This window comes from Salvelinus fontinalis, chromosome 19 (assembly GCF_029448725.1).
Source record: "Salvelinus fontinalis isolate EN_2023a chromosome 19, ASM2944872v1, whole genome shotgun sequence".
Lineage (NCBI taxonomy): Eukaryota > Metazoa > Chordata > Actinopteri > Salmoniformes > Salmonidae > Salvelinus > Salvelinus fontinalis.
In genome coordinates, this window is record NC_074683.1 from 7,634,518 (window position 1) to 7,653,968 (window position 19,451).

Below are 19,451 nucleotides of genomic sequence, written 5' to 3' on the forward strand. Positions count from 1 at the left end.
ATTGTTGGTTAAGGTGATGGAGCAATATGAAAAACAATTCAATATGACTTTTATGCTCCATATCAGAGAGCCGTTCCAAAGCGTTTGTGATTGGTTAACGTAAAAAAAGAAAAAAAGAATGAGAGTGTAAAGGCTGTGATTCCAAGACAATGCAAATTAGAACATTATTCCCCCTTACATGTTTCAGTCAAAATTGACATTTTGTTCAAACAATCTCGGTGATGCTAATATAGCTCTGGAGATGATACATTTTGCATTGTGTGGAAGTCCAAGGACTAATATTTATGTTCCAGTGTAGGTTGAGAATGTAACTTCCTGTGGGAAGCTATTCGTCTCTGCTGAGTCGCTGGACTGTGACGACTAAAGGAGACAATTATTGGGTGATACAAATGCTGGTTCAGTTAATACAGCTCCTTTGTTTTCATTAACCTTCAATTATTTCTAGAGCCTCAGACACCTGCTTCCAAATTAGCTCTGTAATTATGCATCAGTTCAATTAAGCCCAGACAATATTATCACCATTACTGATGCAAACCAACCTAACCACTTTATTTATCCCACTTTGATTCAAAGAAAATAATAACGGTTTATGATTTCAATTACCCACTTATGAATGTGATTTTTTTCCAATCCTGTATTTTGTGTTGCTTTACGAAACATTCAATGGCATCACGTCCATAATGATCACGGCAGTGACCGGTGAAACCGAGAGGAGTGTCTCGCAGGGGAGGGGTGGTTGTAGCTCACCTTGCACCACTGAAACACTCGGCTCCTGTATGACTGGATTCAAATCAAATGCACCCAGGCAGAGCCTTGAAATGGGCTTCTCGGAGAGATTAAAAAAACACGTAAAGGGAGCACAGTGTGATGCTTTTTATGATAAATATCTTCAAAGTGTGATTAATGAGAGGAGGAGAATACACGGCAAGGCCTCGTCAAAGCTCAGCTGTGAGATGATCAGCCAATAAAACTCCCCTCCAGGGTGATTCATTTGAGGAATGGAGAATGGCAATCACATAGACTCTTTGGAGAATTTGGACAAGGCACTGGAAATACACACAAATTTGCTCATAACAGATCTTTGGCCTGGGGGAGTGGGGGGGGGGGGGGGGGGGTGTGATCATTTCACTGGCCATGGTTGAAAAAAATCGATACATGAATTGTTCATTTTTACTGCCCATACTGGATTTTGGTACTGTGGAATTGTAACTTCCATTTTTTGGACAATCAGAAATATTCATACTTTGTAAATGCGGAGTATTTGAACATGCATCTGCACCATTGAGATAACTGCATTCAGTTGGCCTCTGATGACGGATGGATGGTGGGTAGCGAAGGCCGAGTGTCTTCTGAGGTCAATCAGCTCCAAGTTGCTCTCACATCATTGCTGTTCCCCATGGCTGACCTGAGTCCATAAAGGCAGGTCTGTCACCTAAAGGCTTTTCTTATTTCAGCCACCAAAAAACAGGACCTCAGAGGGAACTATCGGAGACCACAGTAGGGTATGAAAAACAGCAAGCCATTTCACTCAAGAGGAGCAGACTCACAGCCACAGATTTATTTCAACAGTGCGGATGCGTAGCAGATGATCATTGGACCTCATTAACAAAGAACAGGCAAAAACATGCCCCCACATTTTTATTTTTAAAGCTGAGATTTTTGTTTCTGCTGTAAATAGGACAGCAATGCGCTGCACATGTTATGAGGTGAAAGTGTCTACCTCGACAGGGGACATCCATCACACTGAGGAACATATTCAACGTATCTTATCACGGAAACAACAGAATCATCATCATAACTGCGCATTTGTTTTGTTTAAATCAACATCTCAATGACAAACAATTGGTCTTTTACAACACGTCGATTCTCACAGGATAAAACTGTGCACATGTGGATCATGTAAAAAAAAAAAATAATAAATCCATGACAGTTTATAGATTTGAAAGGTAAGATATATTTCATTAAATGGCCCCCTTCGTGAAGTGAAATATTTCAAAACAGAGTATACGCTCTACAGTGTGCAACTGTTAAAATAGAAACAATCCTTTGTCCCTAGGGTCAAATATTTCCCCAGATAGTTTAGCATTGTGCTTCTCACTAAACAAAGCACCTGCAAATCTGCTGACGGAGCTCAGCTTCCCTCCCACAGCTAGTCGTGTGACGTTATAACATTCAGTCAGTGTGATTCACAAAGACATATTACATTTACACAACATAGAATGCCAACATAGAATGCACTAAGGTTAAGGGTGGTGACTGAGTTACATATTACTATAGAAATATCTTAATCCATCTATTAGTTATATTAAGGGCTGTATTTATATATATATATTTGTAAGTATACCCTTCTTTGGTTCACAAATACACTAAAATACCTTTAATATCATTATTCAAAACATTCGGGTAATATACAGTACTGTTTCAAAATATAAGTAAGGACACATTACAAATGGAATAGATAACTATTTCACACATATACTTTCTTGATATAAATAAAGTGATTTGTCTATTAAATATGTATATTTAGTGTTTTTATAATCATTGGAACATGTGTTACTGAAAAACTAGGACATATGTATTTGCCACAAAAGCAATGTAACAATACTATACACAATCTTCACAAAATTCATTATCTCTAAAAATGCAGCAACAGAATACAGTACCTGTTACAATGACTATGTTATATTCCCTCTACTTAATATGAAAGGGGAAGAGCAGCCAGGATATAATGTAATGTTTCATATGGTGCATCTGGCCTAATAATTACATGGACAACACACAGCACCAATAGTCAGTACATTATTATATACTGTATATATCTAGGTATACTGTATATATATACAGTATATTACATTACTGTATACATCCATGCCATGAGGTCCTTTGCATTGCGCTCTGTCTCCTACTGAAAAAGATCTCTCAAGGTCACTCAGGATGTGAATATGTATTCTCTTATGTAGGCTATACTGTACAATAGTTATAGTTAAATCTAACAATGGCATAGTCACTGCTAAAAGACAGAACAGACAGGAAACACATGAGACGGATCACAGCTTACCTAAAAAAAGTCCTACAAGCAGCTGAAGTTTCAAAGTCCTACATGATTGGTCAAGAGACAACAGGAATATGAAGCTTGCTGTAGTTCAGGGTCTTTTTTGAGCTGGACATGACAAAGCTGAGACGGAAAGGTCAAAGGGCAACATCCTCCTACTGAGCGTGGCCCTTACAAGTCATGCCCCAGTCTCTCAATCTCATCGGTCAAGAAGTCGATATCTGACCTGGTGGCGGCAGGATTGGAGATGACCATGCGGAAGAAGTTGACCTTGTCTCCCTGAGGCTGGTAGCCCACCATGGTAGTTCCGGACTCCATCATCAACGCCTTGATCTTGGGCGCCACCTGGTTTAGAGACAAGAACAAATCAGAGAAATATACAGTAGGTCAGTGCTGTCTCATGTGAATACAAAATATAGTCTTTATAGACCAAAGCTGACGAGTCCTTACCTTATGCAACCTGTCCCGCCTCTCTTGACCATCGGGCATGTCACGAATGCCTGGCGGAAGGTACCAGAAGCAGACATTCGTGTGCTGGGGCTGTGGAAAGAAAACGGAGACCACATTGTTTGTCAGTGTCTTAACTCAATGGATGGTCTGAAGAAGAAGTACCAACCTCAGTAAGAGGCCAAATAAAGACCTGAGGCTATGTAAGGTACAGATGTTGTTTCTTAATTTGATTAGTCTGTTGTCGCTGATATTCAAATTAGCCTCGTAACTTACATAAATTCACTGAAAACCCACAGTTCTCTTTAAAGTACCAGACAGAATAAATGTCCTACTACTCCGACATCAACAACAGCCATTTTATATATCTTAATAACACAAGATCGGGGGCCTCCCGAGTGGCACAGCGGTCTAAGGCACTGCATCACAGTGTTTGAGGCGTCACTATAGACCCAGGTTTGATCCCAGGCTGTTTCGCAGCCAGCCACGACTGGGAGACCCATGAGGCAGCGCACAATTGGCCCAGCGTCATCCGGGTTAGGGGAGGGTTTGGCCGGCCGAGATGTCCATGTCCCATTGCGGTCTAGCGACTCCTTGTGGCGGGCCGGGTGCATGCACGCTGACTTCGGTCGCCAGTTGTATGGTGTTTCTTCCGACACATTGGTGCGGCTGCCTTCCAGGTTAAGCGAGCATTGTGTCAAGAAGCAGTGCGGCTTGGCAGGGTCGTGTTTCGGAAGATGCATGGCTCTCGACCTTCGCCTCTCTCGAGTCTGAACGGGAGTTGCAGCGATGGGACAAGACTCTAACTACCAATTGGATATCATGAAATTGTGGAGGGAAAGGGGTAAGAAGTAGCCAAGAAACTATAATAAAATTACACAACATCAATATTGGTCTCCATAACGACATACAAGTGTATCCAAAATGGAGCCATAGGCTACACCTTAACTATAGCCTACTGTAGCCTATCAAAACTCATTTCCTGTAAGAAATTATCACTTTTCTGAGAATAACCTGCTGCATGATTATTTTACTCCCGCGACAAAGCCGGTCAAATTTAAGATCCCACATCTGTAAATTCATAAATCCACAAGGAGTTCAACTGAGGATTCTAAAGCATAGCGCCACCTCAGGCAGGCCTGCCTCACTACATTGTGTTGCTCAGAGCCCTTTTGGGCACCTCAGTTAATGACTTCTGACTCATCGGATATCAGATATTCCCGATATCTCTGGTGCTTAGGGTAATCCATTGGAAGATATTACTATCTTTGGAAACAGAGTAGAAAACGCAGTGTGATCAATCTCACCTCTCCCTCGAACACCATCTGATAGCCCTCACGGTCCCTGATTTTAGTATAGAGATAATGCGAGAGGTCCAAGCACTTGTCGATGTGGTGTTCAAACCCTATTGTTCCCTGTTGGAGCGGAAATATACATAGACAGAGAATGAATATCAAACATTTGTCTTTTTTTTTTTGTTACCTGGTACAAGATCAGCATCCAAGATCAATCCCTATCACATGCTTAACATAATATAGACAGATTTAGTATTAGAACAAAAGCTTGGGGAGATATGTGCACATACCTTTGCTTTCCACATGAGCCAGAATTTGAAGATATCTACGTGTCGTCCACACTGGATGGCCTTATCCCCTGTGTCGTACGATACATCGTACTGTTTGTCAGGTTGGAAGAGGTAGCCAGCACACATTGAGTTGCAGCCTGATAAAACTCCCTGTAAAGATCAATGGTGTGGTTAAAGGCGAGAGGCAGATACTTAGAGTTCAATGGTGCCTTCAAACTGGGCTGTTTTCATATGTATAGTATGCCAGATCTCTGACTTGTGACATAACTTGAGTATTTCACGGCATACACTAATAGGGCGCATGCCCCGCCCACCTAAGGATCTGTCTTTTTCAGACATCTATTTCCTGTGTTTGAGGGTTGAAAAATCCACTTGACACTTAAATCTGGCTAGATTGCTTGTTTTTTTTTTACTCCTGCGACTCTTTCATAGCCTATCGTTTTTTCCCGTTAACGTTACGGCCGCTAAAATTTTTGTAATGACCTGTCAAACACTGGCTGAAATGGGCTCAGTGGAATACAGTGCCTTCAGAAAGTATTCAGACCCCTTGACTTTTTCCATATTTTGTTACTTTACAGCCTTATTCTAAAATGGATTAAATAAAAAAAATCCTCTGCAATCTACACACAATATCCCGTAATGACAAAGCGAAAACAGGTTTTTAGAAGTGTTTGTACAATATTTACATAAGTATTCAGACCCTTTGCTATGGGACTCGAAGTTGAGCTCAGGTGCATCCTGTTTCCAAAAAGCTGAACGGAGCAAAGTACAGAGAGATCCTTGATGAAAACCTGCTCCAGAGCGCTCAGGACCTCAGACTAGGGTGAAGGTTCACCTTCCAACAGGACAATGACACTAAGCACACAGCCAAGACAACGCAGGAGTCGCTTAAGGACAAGTCTCTAAATATCCTTGAGTGGCCCTGCCAGAGCCTGGACTTGAACCCGACGAACATCTCTGGAGAGACCTGAAAATAGCTGTGCAGCAACGCTCCCCATCCAACCTGACAGAGCTTGAGAGAATCTGCAGAGAAGAATGGGAGAAACTCCCCAACTACAGATGTGCCAAGCTTGTAGCATCATACCCAAAAAGACTCTAGGATTTAATTGCTGCCAAAGGTGCTTCAACAAAGTACTGAGTAATGTGATATTTCTACTTTTGTATTTTCATAAATTAGCAAAAATGTCTACAAACCTGTTTTTGCTTGGTCATTATGGGGTATTATGTGTAGATTGACGAGGGGAAAAAACGATTGAATCAATTTTAGAATATGTCTTTATTTTAACCTAACAAAATGTGGAAAAAGTCAAGGGGTCTGAATACTTTCAGAAGGCACCGTACATTGGCTTTCCTTTGAATCTATAAGAACGCTGAAGCTTCGTCTGGGATTGAACCCATCATCTCGACACTTACATCACTAGAAAGAGAAGAAAGCTAACTTTATTTTGATGAGTGTTCATTTTTTGTGGATTTGAGAAAAGTAATAATTTAATACAGTTTAATAGAAATGAGATGCGCTGAAATGAACACAACTTCCAAAAATGAGCACTCGGATTATAGTGATATTATGTCTGATCTCGCAAACAATGTGAAGTATGTATAGATAGGTGTAATCTAGAGCCAAGCCTGTAGATGTTTTATCAGAGGGTATCTTGCTATTAAAACAGGGAATTGTGCAAGAGAACGTGACAACAACAGTAATTAAATGAGGCAGTCTAGACAGTGTAGGTGAGTGGCGGTATAGGGTAGACAGAGCAGGTGTTTGGTGGTTTCAGCCCTGTCCACCCCTTTATGTTAATGTGTTCATATATGCAAAAACACCTGCTGTATTTATGCAAATGAGGCACATAACATTTTCTTTATTTGAAAACAAAATAAAAAATAACTGATGCAATAAGAAAATGTATGTATGCGTGCGTTCTAAGAAGAAAAAAATATAATTTCACAATAAATTGAATAGCTTGAATTCCCACCAAAATCCCTGAACTCCATCCATTATTTGTCTGTGCTATTAAAATGTTTTATGTGCTATAATTCAGTCAATATCTGATAGATTATAGAAATTCAAAAAGTTTGAAGTATCTTTATCCATTGTCCAATTGTTGCATTGACTACAATTTCGATGACCGTTGCTAATCATACACCATAAGTGAAAACTCATCAGTCAGTAATTGCTCGTACCCTCTCTCTGACCAGAATGGCAGAGCACTGCAGTGGCACACCCATCATCTTGTGAGGGTTCCAGGTGACTGAGTTGGCCCTGTAAACATGGAACACAGGCTGTAAGACAGGCCACAGTCGCCAATGTGTGTGTGTGTGAGACCATTGTAGGTTGTCAGGGCTGTAGCCTACCTCTCCACGCCACGCAGCTTGTGCCTGTGCTTCCTGGACATCAGTAGGCCTCCTCCCCATGCACCCTGAACAAAAACAACGGTTTGTTTTGAGGATAAGGATTAGACCTAAAAAAAATGGCTGATATGTTTAAACTAAACCTGAAAATGTATTGCAATCAACCCTGAAATTATCAATATCACAATAACCTTCCTGTACTCATAGTAGGAAGATGCACTTACATCAACATGTAGCCACATGTTGTATTTCTCGCAAATGTCGGCAATCTCATGGATGGGGTCGAACGCTCCATACACTGTGGAACCAGCTGTAGCATTCACGAACATTGGGACACAACCCTGCAAGCATAACCCATCAGAATGAATATGGGTTCTTACATTATTGCAGTGAATTGAAATGCTTGCATTCTTCAGTTTCTGTCATATTTGACTGAACCTATATTGGTTAGAGCAGAATTCACAGACATTTGACTATTTCTCTTGGCAAGCCTTTGTCACAGCAGAACTGCACACCCATTCGGAGAGCCTGCTATCACCTCCCTCCTCTAGCGGAATTAGCTTCAGGAGACTGTACTTTGGAACTAGTAGCAGTGGGTAAGATAATATTTGAGGAGGCATAAGCACTAACCCTAAAATGAAAGTAGACATGTTTTAGTTTTGTAAACAAATAACGACCTGACTATTCCGTTAAAGAATGGATTCATATTAGGCAGCTGTTCTCATAAGAATTCCGTTTCAGTGCAGAAACAAACAGAAGTGAATTAATGTCTTCAGGGAGAACGAATCCACAATTTGAAGTTGATTGTCTGACAGTTTGAAACTCACCCGCGCCTTGGCATCGATGACCTTGGCTTCCAAATCAGCAGGAATGACTCTCCCTCTAGAGAAGCAAACAGACAGTCAAAGGCAGGTTTTCATTGGGTTGTTTCATACAGTGCAGTGTATTGGACATGCATCCACAAACCTCTCATCTGTGCTCAACAGGATCAGGTTTTCTGTTCCAAAGCCCAGAGCAGCACTGGCTTTCTTTATAGAGTAGTGACTCTGTCAAAACACATGACCATGGCATTAGACTACTAGCCTATCAGCTGAGGGCAGAGATACAGTCAGCTGTACCGTCCAATTGTTTTAATCTGTTTCAACGAGGGCCATTTTGTAGCTTTGAATCAGGCATGCCATGAACTCTTCACACAGAATAGACAGGGTCAATCGAGGAGTGACACAATAAGAAACACTAAGACTTTGTTTTGGTCACATAATACTGTTTCTGAGACTGGAGCTATATTGTGATGTGAAAATGCATGTTATAATCAGATGTTATGAGGAGACTGTAGGAGGCTTACATGCTCTGAGGTGAAGAGCACCAGTCTGGGGGCAGCAGTCATGCCTTTGGTCTTGACTTCAGGGAAGAACTTGTAGCGGGCGGTCATCACACTGTACATGTTGGATATCGCTCCACCTGCACAGACGTTGCACACAATCCTTCACTAAACTGCATTCTATTATCGGAAGTTTTGGAATATTCATCTGTAACAGTGGGTTTATTCCCATCTCAGATTCTCAAGGCATGGATGAATTGACAACTGTTGATCAACATCGGCTTCACCTGGTGAGAATATCCCATCGCCCTCTCCATCAGGCCAGCCAATGATCTCCCTCATCTTCTTCAGCGTCAGCTGTTCCATGAGCACAAAGACTGGAGCGATCTCATAGGTGAACCTGAAACAGAGCACCTGTCTCCAGTTACCCCCTATCAATAGAAACCCATTCTATCATTGGTCTAGAACTCTCCTATTGCCATTTGTTTCTCATATTTACATTGTCTATATTGACATAAGCAGAATCAATGAAGGCAGGTGGAAAAAATCCCAAGATAATGAATCACCATAGTAATAACAGCCAATAATTGTAGCTCATTTTTTATATAATTGGTTTTTAGGTTGTTGTGTTCTTGAATTATCATTACATATGTTTATCATAGTGTATATTGAGCAGTGGCACTTTGAAGCCAGAGAAAGCACGGAACGCGCATACTACTTTTAACGCAGCCACGGTTCAATGATAGCTCTGTCACATTGTGTTAGGGATACCATTTGTTGCAGTGGAATGAGAAAGAACATGCATGTCACATCGGCGGAAGTCCATTAAGAATATGCCACTAAGAGGGAGCTCTTGCCTCTGAGTTAGCAAGAAGAAGAGGCTAGAAATGGGATGTAGCACAATGAGAAAGCCGCTGTCTTCGTGTCTGAGGGTTGTCTGGAGGCCAGCTTCCACTGAGATTGTTTTGAAAGTGTTTTTAATACATTACAGTATATTACACTCGAGGCCCATCTCTCTGAGAGTCATGATGGAAGAATGGTCGTTTCACCTTTACAATAGGAAGGATAGGATTACAGTCATGTTAATACAACGCAATCACGATTGCAAAATAAAGGGTTGTTTCCACATAATTAGAACATGTTACAGAATTCCCTCCGGGGTAGTGCGATATCAATGTAGAACTAAATGGATGCCCGACCACAGTAGCTCATCTATCTTCACTATGTACTGACCAATGCTCTCCTAATTGCACTGCCTGTCTATTCATGCAATGAAAGTCAATGCATCAGAGGGACAATACAGTGATTCGCACTGTGCCATACACACAGCACATATGTTTTACTTCTCTTGCTGGCACATCCAGTAACAACGTTAAAAAAAAGAAAAAAAGTTATGAGTTATGTCCCAAATTAATTTTTCGCTCGCTCACTCGTGTAGACTAATCCTGATGATAGCCCTGTGACATGATTGTCAACCAATTAGTGTCAATCAATAAGTGTAATTAATGATGATGCAGTAATTAGCTCATGCAAATAACAAATATGTATGCAGTCAGAGCCCTCTGATTCAATTTGTCTACAGTAGTGTTGCCATGCAGCACGCGGGCTAACACTCTCCCCAGAACATTCTTCAGCATCACATCAATGAGCTTGACAAACTAAAGATTCTTCAAAACAGTGGGGGAAATCCTTTGGAGATTACAATAAATAGAAAGCTAAATCAGGAGAGGGTTGAAACCTTTTATTAAGCCAGGGGCCAGGCAAAACGAATGAATCCTTGACATGAAGAGCCTCAGCCTTGGTGGTCAGCTTGTATTTATGTGTTGTTTTTAAATAGGAATGACAACACCATGACCACACAGAAGACTCTGGCTCTTACCAGGCAGAAATGCTATGTTTCATCAGTGCTTAGGCTGCAGCATTTTCCGTGGAGTGTTTTTTGTTGTTGTTTTGTTATGATGGTTTTACAATGCCCTGACGGGTTTTAGGCTGACATCATAGACAAGATCAACATGTTACAGCAGGTGATACACTCTGGCCAGGGCCTTAAATGGCTCTGCAGCCTCAGCTGATAATCTCTTTGTACCAGTCAACAATAGCCAATGGTCAGTGAAGCATCAACTTTTATCTTGGACAAGTCCCTGGACACCTGGTGTATCATAATGCTGTCTCTTCCAGATTGCCTTTCCCACTGAAAAAGCAATATCACTATGTCTGTTGTTCACATTTCTGCAGCAGATCTCAAGGGAGAATCTCATTCTGTTGTGCTACCATTATCTCTGATCCAAAGAGTGTTGCATAAAACAACCGCTCCATGTAACATTCAGTTGCTAATCAATATGCAATTACATGTTCCTGCAGGGCTGTATTATATGACTACAGCCACATTGTTTGTCAACAACAATAATGCAGCAAACAACAAATTACTACTTCCCATCTCCCCTCTTCATGCTTGCCATGTCACATTTGACTCGCTTAAGTGGCGGCTCGGAGAGCACCCTCAGGATCCTTCATTTAGAAGCTCATCAAGGGCCCCAATTATGTCACTTCTACTGATCTTCATCTTCGACCAGAATCTTCCAAGGCCATTTGAAAAATGGTAGGAAATGTCATTTTTCTTGAGTGCCAGAATTACATTCACCCAAAGGAAATCCACTCACTGCTAAATTAGATCTATCAACCCCTTATCACAATCCCAGCCTAAACCGAGAGCTGTGTTATGTCACTCTAACAAAGATCAATTGGTTTAGGCACATTGTTCACATGACGTTTTGCACAAAATCAAGAGGACTTTAATAACTGACATACTGACATACTACTTGTAAATATACTGACATATATTTACAATATTTGAGGATCCTGTGACTTTTGATAATAAACATATTTAAATGTATGATAAGTGTGTAATAACTGTGGGGACATAAAAACCACTCACATGTTAGTGTTTGCAGTGGAGGTGAGCCATTCTCCTGCTAACCCAATGATGTCTAAACCAGTGGATAACTGATTGAAAAACCTGGGGTGACCTAGAAGGAAGACAACACCATTTGTCGTTAATACATTTCTCATGAAAGTTTCATCATTTAACTATGGGATTATCTGTTATCACTGAACCACATTGTAGACAAATGGGAGATATTGATTATGCTGAGGGTTAGCTCTGCTTCATGCCTCTGTCTTCTCTGTCCTCACCTGTTCTCACTCCATATTTCAGGGTATCCCTGCAGTCCACCAGGATCTGCTCCAGAGACTCAGGCTGGTCGGATAGCTCCAGGTTGAAGCCCTCCATGCCCTCCAGTAGCTGGTGGGGGTGGTGGAAGTCCAGGACCTTGGTGGATCTGTCGAAGGTCTTCCGGACGTAGTTTGTGAGAATATCCACCACCTCCAACAAGAACTGCATGGTTGGCTCCTCTCCGTTTTTGGCTGGTAATAAATCTAGCGTGAGAAATTGAAGCATGTTGATATTTTCGGTTTTTCTCGTTTTCGGAAAAATAAATCAATCCCTTTTGTTGGCATCCGTCATCACTTAAGTGTGTTTTAAGAGGTCATTTTCACAATCTTCTGTAGAATTTGTCATGACTTCATTCTACTTCCCAACTCCTAGAAAACTATGTATTTTAGTTTCTTCTCTAAAGCTGGTATAAATTGAATCAATTAGAAAGTCATTTTTTAGCGACAAATGAATTACTATTTTTGCTATTTCTCCAGTGAGTGTCCCTGAGTAACCTAGGCTATTTTTTCAGCCACTTACAAATTGATCTAGAAGGTTATTATGGTCAAACAAATGGTGAATATTAATTTTAAATAGACATAGCAATCAATTCAATTTCAATGACCAACAGCCTAATGATTTCAGTTTTTTGTATTATTTTTCTCAATATGTGTTTTAAACACTTCCCCTGAACTGTGATATGTGTATTGTCCTTAATATCGCGAAATATCAATAAACCGAAAGAAATAACTAAGATTTAGACAGATGATAAAGATTTGGTAAATCAGTATTTTCAAATCAGATGAAATCAGGCTTATCTTCGCATCAGGAAGATAATTAACGTTTTCAAGTTGACTCACTTTCCATTTATTGTAAAACAACTGCACAAACCAACATTAACAAGATCCCTACACAATTTTGATTGATAGGCCTATATTTCCCATAATGGAAATAAATCGGCCAATTACCTCTAGCAAAAAGATTGGAAAAGTCCGTCTCCGTGCGTCTGAAACGGGAATCCCTGTCGCTGTTATCAAGCAGGTCCTTTGACGATCTTTCCTTGAAGGAACTAATCTTCTCCTCGAGGTTATTGTTCTTCTGCAAAAATCCTAAATTGTTGCAAGGGGCAGATGATTCAAATGAGGGATTACTATCATCACTCCCAATCCCAAACATTTTGATGACACCCTTTTTACACAAAACACATGCCTAAACTACTCTCACTGGTTGAACTGACAATGCTGTGATGTAGGCTAGTTTTGAGGTAGCCTAATTCCCATCCTGTCCATGGAAGCCTATTTATGGGAGGAACAGTCAGTGGGAGCTTGAGCCCCGTGACATCAGCAGGAAAATCCAGCCAAGCAAAAACAAATATCAGTCATTTAGTGTATGTACATTCGTATTAAGTCCCTCCGAGAGATTCCACTTCAGTAAGCAGGGAAGAGCACACAATGAACCGATGTCATTAAAGCCCGAAGGCAGATCTAATAGTTGGACTGGGCTGTGATGATATATGGGACATTTTATAGCTTATCTGCTCATAGGCCCGTGGAGAACACCACATTAACTCAAATCTTATTTAGCCCTACCAATTTCTCCCAAACCTAATCTGAGTTCTAGATTGGCCCTTCTAAAAAATAACACATTTTCCAAATCTCCTGCTGAGATTATTCATCATAAAAAATCCTGCAATGTGATCTTATTTTACTATAAATAACGCAATATTTCAGATAATATATCTAGCCCTATATGATGTGAAACCCAATTATATGCCATAGCCCACACCCTTTGGAGTAATAAATAAAAGTACATAAAAGTATATCAAAAGATCAAAGTTGGTTTTATTTCATTTTAAATCATTTTATTTCGTTTATATCATGTAATAATATATATATATTTGTTTTATTATTTCACTTTCAAAAAAGGAGATGATAGACTATAGTCTGAACAGGCTTGCTTCTGTCTCACGTGAAGTCATATATAAACAACATAAAACCAACATTTCACTTGGTCAAGCAAAATGGAAAGTTTATGATGTTTTTAGACCAATATCATTGCACTTAAAAAACAGAGATGAAAAGTGCCAATAGGCCTATAACCGGAGTGAATCAGATAAAACCAAAACGTAACAATTGCATCAACATCGCATTAAAACATTAAACTTGATATGTATTTGCATTAGGCCCATACTCTTGGGCATTGATTGGCCCTGATGGAACAACAACTGACCCAACGCTTGGCCATATCAGATAGGGCTAAGGCATTTTGCTTCCACTTAATCGGTTCGTATTGTGGAGCAGAAGACAGACTGACAGCGCTATCTCTGTTAAACAGAACCTTGACGAATTACGATTTCAGGCGCGTCTCGTTCATATTTTCTCTTCAGATGAGCTCTCATGATAAGGACCGATACCAACCATTCCTCCAAATAGGCTATACCTTTTATAAAACTATAGGCTACCGAGATATATTAAGACAAAGACAAAGGTATGGTCAAGCAAAAATAAAGACAGTAAGTAGCCTACCATACTAGTTGATTAGGCCTACTACAATTAATGTAGTAAACTCCACTGTATATGTTCATGATTATTCTAAATTTACCCCCAAAATTGAAGGGGGTTGAATAACCTACAGTTAGTTAGTTGGCTAATTGTGTATTCCAAGGTCATTACACATCGGCAAAGGGAGGACTGTATTTCTCAAGTACGCCATGGGGGGGCGCAAGAGTAGGATTTTTTTAGGACCTACGAATTCAAAAATGTAATAGCTGGGTAAGAAAACAGACACTCACATTGAAAAGATATGCAAGACTAAGCTCATCTTCCATTTTTAGACGCCAATGTAGACATTTATATTTATTTCTGGACCAATATCTAGGCCTGTGGTCTCTCCAGTTTTTCAAACTGCTTTTCATATTCATTAAAAAATAGGTTTGTCACTACCACAGATTCCGTGGTAATAATCATTATGGACATAATCATCCTTTCATCATGAAAACCCACTCATGCAGCAAGAGAAAACGGAAAGGGGTAGAAGCCCGTAACCACAGCCACCCAGTCTGCAGTCTTTGTGTTTCAGACCAACATAGCCTATATTCCTCAGATATGAGAACGGTCTGCTTGCTCAGCGTTGAACAACACTTAAAATATGCAACATAGGCAAACTATGATGTTTTTTTATCGAGAAAAACTTTGGAACAATATAGCCTAAACATGAACATTAAATACATGACATGAAAATAGCAAACTTACCACATATCTTCATTCCCAATTTTCTAGTACATCCATGAGCAACTCCACACCAAGCGTCATAGCCTAAAATAGTTTTGGAAAACTATTGAGTGGGCCCTTACATTAGGCCTCAAGGGCATTATTTCTGCTAAAATAATTACAAACTCAAAGCGATGGATGGGGAAATGTTGATGAAACAGCAGTCTAGGTCTAGGAATTGAAGAATTTTGTTAGAGGCCAGTGAAAGGGACAAGGGGCAGACAGCTCCACACAGATTCACAGAATTCTGGACCAGAATCTACGTCAAGGTTTCACTCATGAAAGAAAATACAAAGGCAACAGAAAGATCTGAAAGATCTGAAATATGACGTGTATATTGACAAATAGCCTAACTGGGCCAATTATGAGCGGAATAGGCTTGAGATCCACGTACGTGATTCGGGGTTTCGCGTAAATCATGCATCGATGTCAATTGAGACACAGACAAAAAGCAAGTTCCACATGTCTGCATGTAATACTGCCCTGATACCAGTCTAATGGTTTTGAAAAACCAACAAGCGACAAAGCAAGCACAGTTTGGCAAGCAAATCCAGCATTGACTAAATCCCCTGAGAAAAACGGAGGGGCAGTTTTTCTATTTGAATACATCTGATCTGACTTCATTTTAAATTGCGTAGCTTAATCGTTTACCTTTGCAAATACATCATTTACACTGGGGTGTGGTCAATATCAAATCAGAGCTTTATGATTGTGTGTAGGCCTAAGGAAGGCAAACTTTGCAACAAAATTGGAATGTGCTTGATGACTAATTTAGGGGATGTCGGCTATATATTATGTGTTTTTCATCAATAGCGCTTGGATAATGAAGAGTATTGAGGTAGAGATGTTGCCTGCCCCCCGCCCCCCCCCCCCCCCAGCTGATGGAGGTTACAATAAGGCGCTTGAACACAGCTATTAGGGCCAATTTAAGCCCAGTTTATACCTGGTGCTAACATGAGTCCTTTGTCCTGATCTTGTATACATTCTGATTGTGCCCACATTTCCAGAAATGTGTCTACACATGGTATTAAAATGTGTCCGTTATCTGCCCACTGTGTCTACATTGTAACGAGATTTCCTGGTCCCTTCCTTTATGCAAATTATGCAAAATAAGGATTTAAATGGTTTCTATGGCCAGATCTGTCTACACGTGTAAGATATTCAGACAATGCGTGCATGACTACCACCGGAGGTGGGCAGGATTATCTGATCACGATCAGATCCCAATGTGTCTTTTCATTGTCTACACCTGTCTAAAAACGTGGGCACAACAATCAGAATGGGAAAAGATCAAGGCAAAGGAAGCAAGTTAGAACCAGGTATAAACGGGGCTTTAGTGTGGCTACAATTAACCCTACTTTGCGCATAATTTCCCCCTAAACATCACTCACTCTCACTTTTCAAACAGGGCGGAAGAAATCCACAGAAAAAAATAGAACCTACTTCTTTCTGAAATGCAAGAGTAATCTAATAAAAGCCTAATAAATAACAATAGTAATAGGCAAATAACATAATAATAATAATAATTAAAGTAGGCTGTAATATTATTTTGAAAGATAAAGCTAAATTCTTTGGGGATTTTCGTCTTTATCAATACCGACAGTTCGCGTTTTAAGTTTTGACAGCAAGATTCGTTTTTTTAGTTTTGACAGCAAGATTCGTCTATCAAGCATGAAGCCGGGAGGTCCGCTGCGCATGCAATGCTGCGGGGATTTGTTGGGGGGCATTTAGAATGGTAGTGTACAGTTATTTTCCTCCATGGAAATGATTAATGCCATTGCTCACAAAGTAAATAGCACAATTGAAATAGCGTTTTATTTGTGATGGACCTACTTGTGCCTGGTGGTCGTAAATTTGTCGAGTTGGGATCCGGTTCCCCGCCAGAGGAGGAAGGTGCAGACGCCGCCATCACTCCTAAAATACAGTACAAAAGTCCTCACTCCAAAGCGCACTGTCAATTTCTGTGAAACCGCTCCTATTTTATCCAAGATGAAAAGTCACATGAACTGTAAGGAGATGAGAAAGAATAGATGTCGGAGACATACAATATAGGCTATAGATAATGACATGCCTAAATATTTGAAATGTATCAATAGGATATTTTAAGATCGATCCGTCATACAAACGCTGACAGAAATCCACAACTGTGAATAAGCAAGGGTCAGAACACGTGTCGTCTGGCAGCCAGGGTAGAATTATTCTCAAACATCAATTAACAGGTTGGTTGAGGCTGCACATAGTTTTTTTCCTGAATCAATACAGATTTGAAAGTCAAAACCTATGGCAAAATAACTTGTTGGCTATAAACACAATGCATTTCATTACGCTTTATCAAATCAACCATAGCCATCGACAAAGATGCTAATGAATCCTCACCAATCGATTTCATTTCAGAACCTGGTCTACTGTCAATGTGGATAATTAGGTCTCACAGCAAGTGTCTTTGATTTCAGAGAGGTTGATATTTATCTGCCTTTGATGAATAGGACTTGATGAAAAGTTTAAGCCTAAAAATAATTCAAAATGGAATTAGCCTCGATAATTCATGATCAACTAAATGCCATAACAGCTCATCTGGTGATTTATCATATAGGCAAGTTAGGTGAACCGTCAAACCTCCGATAAATGAAGTATTCATTTGATAAACAATGACCAAAAATAGTCTATGTCAACAGAATTGATTGACAAACAGGATAGTGACTCCTAAATTAAGAAGATGATTTGTAAATAATGATGACCCTAATCCAGGTCAAAGTCAATTCAAGAAAAATCCATGCCCATACAATAATAAACCGTGCGTTATAGCTCGATTGTAGTTTAATGTAGTTGAATACAGACAACAGATTTAATTCAAACCATGAATAACTTTAGAATCAGCAAACAGACATTAACATGAAAAGCATGTATTGTTCTCTGTACGTACTTTACAAAACCATGTGAAAGAATTGAAAACACCTGTTAGAGCATCTCGAACGTCAATTTATCATAAAGCTTCAATTATCAAATAAGATTTCGCCTGCAGTTGTAAAATAATAATCCCCGGTTAAAAAGCATCTTACCGTGCCGAGGATGGGTACAGGTGACCCAAGTAGAGTCCAAAATAAAAACTATGCGAGGAAGATCAAATAAAGTCCTTTGGCAACGCAACGTCTGGTGCGCTTTTGACACTAAGAAACACAGGGTTTTGAATATCTATTGTCTACAAAATCCCATCCACGGTGACCTTTTTGGTGAGGTACGTTTGATTTGCTGATATTTAGAGCGTGCTTTGCCTATTTATTCGTTACTACGCACGCATGAGTCACACCAATACCTCCTCTGGTGCTGCATATTTCCACCCAACATCGAACAGATCCGCTTTGTCTGCAAATGTACACTGAATCGTGTCGCTTTCAGCTATAACGTGACTTTTGGGAAGTGCTTGATTGGCTTTGAAGCTATATACCTCGATTTGGAATCCTGGTCACGAACATGGACTTGGGAAGTTTGATCCTACGAGCAGAGCAACACATTACGCCCATAAGGGAGGAAGGGGGGGTTGTCGTTGCCTTGTTCTTGAGAAATCCGAATAGTAGGTGACCATAATCAAAAGACCCATCTCCTTCTAGGTTATTGTTGATTTTCTTCTGTAACAGGTCAGGGAGCCTAGCGGTTAAGAACGTTGGGCCAGTAACTGAAAGGTCGCTGGTTCGAAACCCGAGCCGACTAAGTGAAAAATCTGTTGATATGCCCTTGAGCAAGGAATTTAACCCTAATTGTCTCTCTGGATAAGAGCGTCTTCTAAATGACTAAAACGTTAGGATTAGGATGTTTTGTTGAAATCTCAGTATACAAGGGTTCATCTGTTCCTCTATAACCCTCAAACTCAACTCTACTTAAAAGCCAGTTCCACTGCGTTTTTTCATCGTTCCTCTCTAGTCAGGGCCTGATTTAGACCTGGGACACCAGGTGTGTGCAAATAATTATCAGGTAGAAGAGAAAGCCAGCAGGCTCCGGACCTCATAGGATAAGAGTTGAATACCCCTGCTCTATAGGCTACAAACAATATGTTATTAATAATAACATTTACAGACAATTAATGGATTTTCAAGATGACGGCGCAATATTTATCTTTCCTCTTTTAGCAGCACAATTGAGAAATTAAAAGTCAGTGTGTAAGGGTTGTAATGAAATCCACAAGGTGGCAGTAAGGAATCATACATGATTCCTCCCAGAAC

The 19,451-nt window shown here is 40.2% G+C and overlaps 1 protein-coding gene across 5 annotated transcripts; it reads right to left on the reverse strand.

Annotated features, from left to right (window-relative positions):
- Positions 1 to 1,522: 1,522 nt before the first annotated feature.
- On the reverse strand, positions 1,523 to 19,040 carry LOC129816286 (glutamate decarboxylase 1-like). Of its 5 annotated transcripts, none has more exons than XM_055870574.1 (17): positions 18,680 to 19,033; positions 17,068 to 17,148; positions 15,217 to 15,279; positions 12,934 to 13,074; positions 11,947 to 12,189; positions 11,690 to 11,780; positions 9,042 to 9,154; positions 8,779 to 8,894; positions 8,400 to 8,479; positions 8,261 to 8,315; positions 7,658 to 7,774; positions 7,437 to 7,501; positions 7,266 to 7,344; positions 5,085 to 5,234; positions 4,807 to 4,914; positions 3,503 to 3,592; positions 1,523 to 3,397 (listed from the first exon to the last, which is right to left on the reverse strand). In XM_055870574.1, exons 1-17 carry the CDS (start codon positions 18,753 to 18,755, stop codon positions 3,224 to 3,226), a joined length of 1,842 nt encoding a protein of 613 aa, XP_055726549.1. In that variant the 5' UTR covers positions 18,756 to 19,033; the 3' UTR covers positions 1,523 to 3,223. The 5 variants fall into 5 exon arrangements, with proteins under 5 accessions (XP_055726549.1, XP_055726552.1, XP_055726553.1 ...); XM_055870577.1 differs by lacking the exon at positions 18,680 to 19,033 and adding an exon at positions 18,294 to 18,667; XM_055870578.1 differs by lacking the exon at positions 18,680 to 19,033 and adding an exon at positions 18,294 to 18,667 and having other exon boundaries at positions 17,068 to 17,240.
- Positions 19,041 to 19,451: the final 411 nt, after the last annotated feature.